The following is a 10,820-nucleotide window of genomic DNA, read 5'->3' on the forward strand; positions in this document are numbered from 1 at the left end:
AGTTTAATCCACCTGAAAGGACGGAACAATAGTACAACAAATATTGTGGTTAAATTCAAATATACTAATTGATTAAAAAAGGTATAATTTTTGTGAATGATTCATAAATAGGACTGGTGGAGTTGTCACACATGCAGCTAACACAGACATGTGGAAATGTCTGCTCTACCCAAAATTACAACCAATTAATTGCAGCATTACCACAAAAATGGAAGAGGCAAGTAGAAGGGGGAAGAAGTAAGGAACTTGTATGTCGCCCTGTATTAAAGAACATAAATGGTTAAAGAAAAGTGTGATAATATAAAACATATACCAATTTCATTTAAGGACCAAAAAAACTGACAGCTGTGCCATATAAATTGCAAAATAGTTGGGAGAGATTTTCGATGTACCCATTCCATGGCACATGGTTTATGAATTGATACGCAAAACAACGCCGGATTCAAAACTTGAATTTTTCAATTTAAATTACTGTACAAAATTCTTGCAACTAATAGAATGTTATATATATGGGGTATACAATCTTCCCAGCTCTGCAGATTCTGTTGTGAGGAGGCAGAGTCATTAGATCATTTATTTTGGTATTGTCCATATGTAGCTCGTTTTTGTCACAGGTCCAGGAATGGCTGAAGAATTGCAACATTTGCCTAGAACTAACGCTACAGATAGCAATACTGGGGGATTTGAAAAGCCATAGTCAATCAATCAATAATATAATAATTATTTTAGCAAAAATGTTTATTTTTAATTTACAATCTGTAGAAGCTATGAGAATAGGAAGGTTCAAATCTTTTGTGAAGCATCACAGCACAGTTGAAAAATATATTTTACACCATAATTTGCAAATAAATTCATTAAAAATCCTACAATGTGATTTTCTGGATTTTGTTTTCTCATTTTGTCTGTCATAGTTGAAGTGTACCTATGATGAAAATTACAGGCCTCTCTTATCTTTTTAAGTGGGAGAACTTGCACAATTGGTGGTTGACTAAATACTTTTTTGCCCCACTGTATTTACCACAAAAATATGGGAGATTGGAAATGATGCAGACAATTACATTGGAAGCAACATTCTTTCCGCAATATTAAGCTGATCCACCCCTTAACAAAAATAATAATAATAAAATATATATATAAAAAATAAAAATAAACATTTAAAAAAAATAAAAAAAATAAAAAAATAGATGATTAAATTAAAACTTACCTCTGGTTGTTTGTGATTTTATGGTCCTTCATGGGCACATTGAAATCAACCCTGCAAAAGAGAAATGTCAAACATCAGTTTTGGACACAGTAATAGTGAATTGTGTTCAGGGAACAGAACAAAAAAATAACGACATTGAAGAACAGAACCAGAACCAAGAAAGAAAGTGATCTATACTGTTTCGGAACAGAACTGTTTTAAAAGCATCGGAACCCGTTCATAATGTGTTCAGGGTATTATTTATCCTAGTCCCACAAAAAAACGCCTATGCAAAGCCATCGCCGTCACTCAAACTTATTCCAGTGTCTGCATGCCTGCCAGCTGAAAATATTTGCCAGTATGGTGTAGGCTACCTGCCCCTCCCTCCAAATATTTTTTATTAGAGAACAATGGATTCATTCTTCAATGTTAGTTAACTACAAAAAGGTAAGATGTGTTTTTATTTTAATTCTGGTGCCTTTCTGCACACAAGCTTGTTAGCTACCTAGCTAGCTAGAGCTGGTCTAGCTCTCAATAAAATCTAGGCAGTATTATGTGTAATCTAATGGAACTGAGAGTCTTCCTATTATTAATTTCCTTCAACCAATCAGTCATTTGTGTCAGTGCAGTACACGTTGAGTGCCCTTCTCTAGAAACATGCTGAAAGTCTGTTGTTAATTTGTTTACAGAGAAATAGCATTGTATTTGGTCAAACACCATTTTACCAACAGTTTGCTAAGAGCTGGCAGCAAGCTTTTAGGTCTGCTGTTAGAACCAGTAAAGGCCGCTTTACCACTCTTGGGTAGCGGAATTACTTCGGCTTCCCTTCAGGCCTGAGGACAAAGACTTTCCTCTAGGTTCAGATAAAAGAAATATGACAGATAGGAATGGCTAGAGTCAGCTACCATCCTCACCAGCTTTCCATCTAAGTTGTCAATGCCAGGAGGTTTGTCATTATTGATCGATAACAATAATTTCCCCACCTCTCCCACACTAACTTTACAGAATTCAAACTTGCAAATGCTTTTCTTTCATTGTTTTTATTCGTTTTTTATGCATGAATACGATGGCTCACTGTTCGTTGTTGGCATTTCCTGCCTAAGTTTGCCCACTTTGTCAATGAAGTAATCATTAAAATAAGTTGAATTTGTCTTTCTGCCCACAATTTCATTTAAAGTACTCCAAAGGTTTTTCCATCTGTCTCACAAGTCCTCAACTGGCAGCTTCATTAAATAGTACCCGCAAAACACCAGTCTCAACGTCAACAGGCGACTCTGGGATGCTGGCCTTCTAGGCAGAGTTCCTATGTCCAGTGTCTGTTCTTTTGCCCATCTTAATATTTTATTTCTATTGGCCAGTCTGAGATATGGCTTTTTCTTTGCAACTCTGCCTAGAAAGCCAGCATCCCGGAGTCGCCTCTTCACTGTTGATGTTGAGACTGGTGTTTTGCGGGTACTATTTAATGAATCTGCCAGTTGAGGACTTGTGAGGCATCTGTTTCTCAAACTGGACACTAATGTACTTGTCCTCTTGCTCAGTTGTGCACCAGGGCCTCCCACTCCTCTTTCTATTCTGGTTAGGGCCAGTTTGCTCTGTTCTGTGACACAGCGTTGTATGAGACACAGCGTTGTACGAGATCTTCATTTTCTTGGCAATTTCTCACATGGAATAGCTTTCATTTCTCAGAACAAGAACAGACTGACGAGCTTCAGAAGAAAGGTATTTGTTTCTGGCCATTTTGAGCCTGTAATCGAACCCACAAATGCTGATGCTCCAGATACTCAACTAGTCTAAAAAAGGCCAGTTTTATTGCGTCTTTAATCAGAACAGTTTTCAGCTGTGCTCACATAATTGCAAAAGGGTTTTCTAATGATCAATTAGCCTTTTTTAAATGCTAAACTTGGATTAGCTAACACAACGTGCCATTAGAACACAGGAGTGATGGTTGCTGATAATGGGCCTCTACGCGCATGTATATATTCCATAAAAAAAGTTTTGAATCAGCCAGTTCCAGCTACAATAGTAATTTACAACATTAACAATGTCTAAACAGTATTTATGAACAATTTGATGTTATTTTAAAACGGATTTAAAAAAGTGCTTTTCTTTCAAAAACAAGGACATTTCTAAGTGACCCCAAACTTTTGAACGGTGGTGTACATTCAGCAGTCATTTAATCAATTGGTGTATGTGTGTCTGAGGCGGGGCTGAAGCTACGAACCCATAGGCTTGGCTCTCTCATCCTCTACAGGAATCTGGGAGGGAGGGTGGACAATGAGCCTGTCATAGCAGATGTAAGCAATGTCCCCACACGCTCTAGCAGCTTTCATGGCTGGGATCAGTTCTTTCCTCTTCTGGCACACAGCTTCAGGATAGTCCTCATTGAGGAAGATATACATTCCTTTTAAGTTCACTTTCCAGAACAGCTACCTTCTCCTTGAACCTCAGGAACTTGACCACTATTGGCCTGGGCCTGTCACCTGGGCTGGAGGTGGGTTTTCCAGTCCTGTGGGMACGCTCCACCTCTATCTTCAATTTCTCAGATAATTTCTCTCACTTTGACCTCAGACTCCGTCCAGGTCTCATGAGATTCTGCAATTCCGTCCACAACCATGTTGTTCCACCTTGATGGATAAATCTTGAGGGACTATCATTTTAATCATAGATTCACATACAGAACTGATGACCTCTCGCAATGACTTACAGATTGCTGTCATCTTGCCGTTCTCCTGTTTCAACTTATMGAGCTTACCCTGGAGAACTGCAAACTGTTCTTCAGGTCCTGGACCTCTCTGGYCAGGTCGTCCATTATTTTATTAGTTGAATCCACCAGTATTTGGACAAAACACTTGAAGCTATTTTCCTGTTGTAACAACTGCTTGTAGAACTATTTTTGTTAGTTTAAAAGAACCTTCACGTATGATAGAGAGACACCACTGTCCTCAATGCTACTCCCGCAGGCTTTGGTCTTTGTCATGTAGCTAGCAATGTATGTTACGCTGATACTCCTYGCAGTTCCAGACAGGGCAGGTCACATGAAAGATTGAAAACAAACAGCAGGGATCTAGACAGCCACAAACCCAGGTCAATCCCCAGTCCCAGCCACAATGGCTAACCGTGTTGTGGGCTGCGTTCAAGCACTCAAGAAAACCCTGCTTGCTTCATATGCAGCTAGCTAGCAGCTAGGCTAGCTGCAAGCCCAAATAGCTCCTCAGACCYGTCCTTGGTCGAAGGATCACAGGACATAGACAAGCAGTCCAGGCAACTGATGCCAACTGCGTTGTGCGATCCAAACAAAAAACGTTAGCTAGCTACTAAGAACTCGCACGTGCCAATACCAAAGTGGGCAGTCTCCCTATATAACGCAACATTTTTTGTGAGAAGTTGAAAATGTGATGGAAACCCATTTAACTTGTTTTTTTTATTCGGTATATGGGTATTTAACCTCAAAACGTTTTATGTGCACTATGTCTTCGCGCACAGCCTTTTATCTTCCATAATTCAATTTGRTGGTAACATATCTGGTGGGAAAATGTGCATATTGTTTTTGCAGATTTTAGAATAGTCGCATGAAAATCTGTCGCCAATTGAATGGAAATCTAGTTTATGACACTGGGCTAAGTATTGAAAAGAAATGCAGTGACAAACACTTTCCTGTTTGACTAAGGGTCAATTTCACAGTAATGACATTACACTGAGACAGATTTTTTTTTACTTTAAACTGTATGACAAACAAAAATCATTGATTTCATAGTTTAACTAACCATACAACTCTGCACAAGAGCGATTAATATTGTCCCAAAAATCCATCAAGTTTCAATAATTCATATTTAAATTGGAAGTGCCCATTTAAAACAAAGATATGGTCACAATGTCAGGGTTCTCCCCTAATAAGAGGGGTGCTGCATCGCCAATGACATTGTTGTGAATTAACAGGCAGTTAATCAATTCAGAGCATTATCATCTTCCTCAATTAATTCAGCGCATTTCAGCAGTAGGCCATTTCGACACAGAGCGTACTCCGAGTATGCTATAGCATTATCAAATCCTAGACTTTGTAACGGTAGTCAAACAAAAGTTAAATGACCAAAGTTGCTAGTCTTGCAAGATAACCTCCGACTAATGACAGAATATCTCCTATATTTGGCTAAATGAAGTTGATGATTATACAGATAGGCAGCAGATCAGCTCATGAAGAACGGAAATAGTAAAAATATCTTAACAGGGATCAAGTCTTTAAAAAAATATCCATATCTACTCTTATACCGTTTATTGATCACACATTCTCTACCGAAGAGCTCATATGGGCAGCAAGTATGAGACAGCGCAGATAATTGGGGGAAATTGTATAGGGTCCATGCTTTCCGGGATCTGTGGGATGTACCTACCCTATTGAAGTTGAAATGTAAAATGGTAAAGGTTAGGGTAGGGTGGGAATTAAGGTAGGGACGTCCCAAGGATCTTGGATAGCATTGACCAATGTTATAGCGGTATTTTGACATGCATAGGCGAAAGATGTGCTTTGATAATGGACAGTTCTCAATCAAAGACTCAAATCATGGACACTCTTACTGACATTTGTGGCTACTTTGTGTGATGTATTGTTGTCTTTACCTTCTTGCCCTTTGTGCTGTTGTCTGTGCCCAATAATGTTTGTACCATGTTTTGTGCTGCTACCATGCTGTGAAGCTGCCATGCTGTGTTGTCATGTGTTGCTATCATGCTATGCTGTCGTCTTAGGACTCTCTTTATGTAATGTTGTGTTGTCTTTTGTTATGTGTGTTTTGTCCTATATATTTTAGTAATGATGGACTGTCGTTTCTCTTTACTTATTTGAGCTGTTCTAATAGGGCTATCTTCTGTATACCACCCCTACCTTGTCACAACACAACTGATTGGCTTAAACGCATTAAGGAAAGAAATTCCACAAATGTACTTTTAACAACACACACCTGTTAATTGAAATGCATTCCAGGTCAATAACACCTCATGAAGCTGGTTGAGAGAATGCCAAGAGTGTGCAAAGCTGTCATCAAGGCAAAGGGTGGATACTTTGAAGAACCTCAAAAATAAAATATATTTAGATTTGTTGAACACTTTTTTGGTTACTACATGATTCCATGTGTTATTTCAGAGTTGAGGCCTTCACTATTATTCTAAAATGTAGAAAATCATAAAAATAAAGTAAAACCCCTGGAATGAGTAGGTGTGTCCAAACTTGACTGGTACTGTATAGATTTTTTTTTACACATATTTAACACCTTATTTTTGTTCACATAAAACTACCTCCATAATGTTGGAGAATATAAGACAATAGATATGGTAGAAGAAAATAGAAAAAAAATAAAMATGTTTTTTTTTACCACCACCTTTGAAATGCAAGAGAAAGGTCTGTTATAGCCATCACTATATTCCGATAGAGTCCACAAGATGGCAGCAGTGATTGTGCAAAGTTTCAGATGGATAACTTGGAGTATGACTGATCCTTAAGACTTTTAGTGTGAAGTCCCCATGTACACTTGGGCAAATCGTGAAGGAGATATTCGCATTCATATTCCATTTTTCTGCAAGAATATCGTCAAATCTGTATACTTGGACTTTGATTTAGCTTTCCAAGCATTAGTAGCCATATTATTAGTTCAACATTTGCAAAATAACCAGTTTTCATAACTTCATAACTCTGAATATCCTTATAATTTTTGTCCAAAATGAAAAGGCATGCTGTCGTACAAGGTTAGTAGCTACATTTTACGACATATACATGGTTTCCGGATACTCCCATAAAGCCCAGCTCATTGGCTATCTAGCTAGCTTTGTTAGACCCCGATTGGTGCTTATTTGACAAAAGATACAGTCGTTCAAGTGATGGCCGCCCGCGTCATCGGCGTGCCATGAAGGTGTCGCTCTCTAACCAAATATGTTGCCCTATAGGACATACTACAACCCTAATGAGATAGTGAAGTCTTGTTACCTTCTAGGATCTCTGAGGAATAGATACGAACGTGATTTGACTCGTTGAAACCACGTTTAGGGTGAGATTTTCAGATTCCTTTCTTTGCAAATTGAACGAGTGGACATGCAAAAATCGATCGTGCATACTATATGGACTTTTTTAGGATATGAAAAAGGATTTTATCTCACAAAACAACACTTCATGTTATCTCTGGGACCCTTTGGATGATAAATCAGAGCAAGATTTCAGAATGCAAGTACACATTTCACCTTCAGAGGTGAATTTATCAAACCTATCGCGGTGAGAAAAAAACTGTTTTGTCCGTTGACAGGACACCGATCCTTAAGACATTTCCTCATACCTGCAATTTTTTCCTTAACTACAGACTGATGAAGAAAGTTACGCAAAGTTCCTATTCCTCAAAGTTTATTGGAAATGTTCTTGCGTTATTTCTTATGTTTCTCCTTAAGCCAAAAGTTAAGAAATTAGATTCTTGAAAATAAAGCTCTTGGATTTGTTCTTTGAAATGTTCTTAATTCAAAGATAGCTAAACCCTTGTCTTAAACTCAGGGCATTGAGACAATAAGCTAATGAAAGCAAATGAATTCACTCAAACATCATCTGAAAGTTTAAGTATATTATTTGAAACTAAATAACACATTTTAGAACAGTAATCTCAGTATGAAATATGCTAACATGATTGCCATTGCCTGCTAGATAGCTAGCTAAAAATCATTTGCCTAGTGAGAATCATTTTAAGATGATATTTAATTGTAAATAGATTTGTAATAAATATAATGAAAATCATGAAATCTGAAGATATTGTTGAGGAATTGCACTTACGAACAATCTTATGAAGTTTTTTTGTATTCTTTTTTTAAGAAGCTTCTGCATAAGAAATGTTTTGTACATCTGGGCCCTAGTCTGTCAAACAGCGCTGTAGCTCTGCCACTTTCCACCGCAGATGCAGAAGGGCGACATAGGCGGATGTGGTGGATTGAGACGCAGCCCATAAAAAAAACATCTCTAGCTTAAACTAAGGAATTATGATGGRGATTGTGTTATTATGTTACTTAGATTGACGCACCGGTGCATCAATAGACTAGGGGATTTAATAAATCCAACTATAGTATCCTTAACTAGGATTATTACATGCATTATCTGAATTAGGCACATAATTATACATACGGCAGAGCGGTTTCTATGGAGGAACTTAAAATGTCATTGAACTACAAAGTTGGTTAACGTTGGACCAGCGCAAACGTTATCTAGCTAGCTAACAAGTGTGTGTGTGTGAGCAGAGAAGCATTAGAATTAAAAACACATCATACCTTTTTGTAGTTAATACATCCAAWGGGAAACGTGATAACTATAGTATCCTTAACCAGTATTGAAAAAGTAAATCCATTATTTTTAACATCTCTCCCTAATTTCGGAATCATGCTTGTAATGTTGTCAGTAGGCAGTGTTTTCCAAACTCAGTACTGGGCCCCGTGCACRTTTTGGTTTTTGCCCTAGTGCTACACAGCTGATTTTTAAAAAACAACTCATCATCAAGCTTTGATTATTTGAAATCAGCTGTGTAGTGCTAGAGCAATACCTTTCTGAGTGACAGAGTGCTTTGCAAAATCACTTTGTTGCAATTTTTGTGGGACAGGTGAAAAAAATTGGCCTGGAACGTAAAATAACATTATTCGGTTCCCATGCTTTTAAAATAACGGTTCTGTTCTGGAACAGTATAGATCATGTTCGTTTCCGCTTCTGTTCTTCAAATAATTTCATACTCTTGCAGTTTTCGGTTCTGTTCCCCAAACTGGTTCCAACCCCTGTAGCAAGGTTTCAAATGTTATCTGTTTGGGCTTCTTGCAGTCTACAAATTAAGAAATTGTGTTCGGCCTCATGACCATGCACAAAAAAATGATCAGAAAATCACCACACAAAAACATCGCACCAACATATGACGCAATCTCAATTAGACTCCACTGATCTCACCGACCTAGATAAGATGAATACATATCTGAGAATGCTGTTCATTGACTACAGCTCAGCATTAAAAAAACATTGTCCCGCCAAGTTTAGGATCCTGGGAATGAACACTTCCCTCTGCAACTATCTACTCCGATTTCAGAGCACTCTCGTCTGTGTGCCAGAACGCAGAATAACTGACACATTTACAAACGCTTGTTGAAAATGACCGGTGTCAGTAAACGTTGGCAAAAATGTGTAATACATTTTTTTTGCCAGAAGCACAGTTGCAGTCACCAACGCTCTGGATAACGTAAAAACAGCCTAACCAGCTCTGCTAGGGCGAGTAAAATGGTCAGAGTGAGCTGTTCTCTCATTTGTGTCTGGAAGTAGCTAGCAAGCTTGACAGCTGTTAGGTCAGAACTCTCGGATCAAGACTACTTCTCCTCCAGAGCGTCCTGTCTGCGCTCTAAACGCGCGGAGAACGAAACGCTCTGAATTTTCAAACGGGCAATCTGACAACGCTCTGCGTTAACGAACGCCCAGAGCACACTCTGGCACTCCAGATTTAAATTTACGAACACACCCTATTGCTAACACAGTCACGTCATCCATGCTACTGTACATACGAAAGCCTGTTGAAGGATGACACCCACACAAAGTACATTTCATGTATACACGTTTTATAACTAGAACATGCATTTTTTTTTATGTTTATGTTGTTTATAGTTCGGTTGATAGCTGCAATATTACTACCCCCGGGCCTAAAATGGCAGTTTTGGCTCTACCGTCATTCATTTCGGACACGGGCCGGATCTGTCTGCCAGACCCAGGCCAGCAGTTTTAGATTTGGCATGCCGGAATCAGGCCAGATGTTTGTGCTACCTGGGCTCCCGAGTGCGAATAGTGTTCACACCAGCCCAAACGAACCGAACTAAGGGGGTAAACCAACTGGTGTGAAAGCACCGTAACGAATTGGCAGGCAACTCGGTAGCGATCTTGTTACGAATCACCGTGGCAAAGATGGTCGCTAGCGATGGTATAATCCCCTTTCCACTGGCTCTTCGAAGTCACATAATTGGAACTCACCTCATGATCACGCGCTTCCCCTTTACGTCCACCTTGTCCAGGGTGAGTTTATTTGACAGCGACATTTTGATGTTTTACTTGCACCTGCTCTGTTCCTCGTTTCGATCTTCACCTCACTCTGCTGATGCCGGGTAGTTCCCGAATGAAATTACCTTAGCGCAGGGAGGAACTTCTGATGGACGGGACGTTAGCTTTGGTCAAAAGCTAATACGAGACTGCTGCATCAGCACTGCCATTGGGTTGTTCTTCTTCTACTTCGATGCGGTTTAACGGCGGTTGGCATTCAATACATTTTGCATTACCGCCACCTACTACAGTGGAGTATAACTTGTACTTTGCTTAAAAAAAAAGACAATTATATTTAATCAACAAATGTCCTACCATCTAACCCTACACTCACTAAAACCCACCACCATATTCCACTATTTAAATCTATCTAGTCCTTACCTCAAGCCATCAGCCTGAAAGGACGGGACACCACCACTCAACACACCTTGTAACTCTTCTGAAGTCAAGTCTCTACACCCAAATACCTCTCTGCAGCTGCCACCACAATCTCAATTTTCTGCTAATTACATTCCATACATGCTGTACAGTCGATAATCATTGCWAAAAATCCAATCTTACTGA

The 10,820-nt window shown here is 39.0% G+C and overlaps 1 protein-coding gene across 1 annotated transcript in view; it reads right to left on the reverse strand.

Moving 5' to 3' along the window:
* Nucleotides 1-10,445, reverse strand: part of LOC111950397 (phosphoglycerate kinase) — a 38,745-nt gene extending 28,300 nt beyond the window's left edge. The window contains exons 1-2 of the mRNA XM_023967941.2: nt 10,191-10,445; nt 1,205-1,255 (exon numbers count right to left, since the gene is read on the reverse strand). Of these exons, the coding sequence (XP_023823709.1) occupies nt 1,205-1,255; nt 10,191-10,255 (116 nt within the window). The 5' untranslated portion in view covers nt 10,256-10,445. The remainder of the gene's footprint in view (nt 1-1,204; nt 1,256-10,190) is intronic.
* Nucleotides 10,446-10,820: the final 375 nt, after the last annotated feature.

Source organism: Salvelinus sp. IW2-2015, linkage group LG23, assembly GCF_002910315.2.
Source record: "Salvelinus sp. IW2-2015 linkage group LG23, ASM291031v2, whole genome shotgun sequence".
NCBI lineage: Eukaryota > Metazoa > Chordata > Actinopteri > Salmoniformes > Salmonidae > Salvelinus > Salvelinus sp. IW2-2015.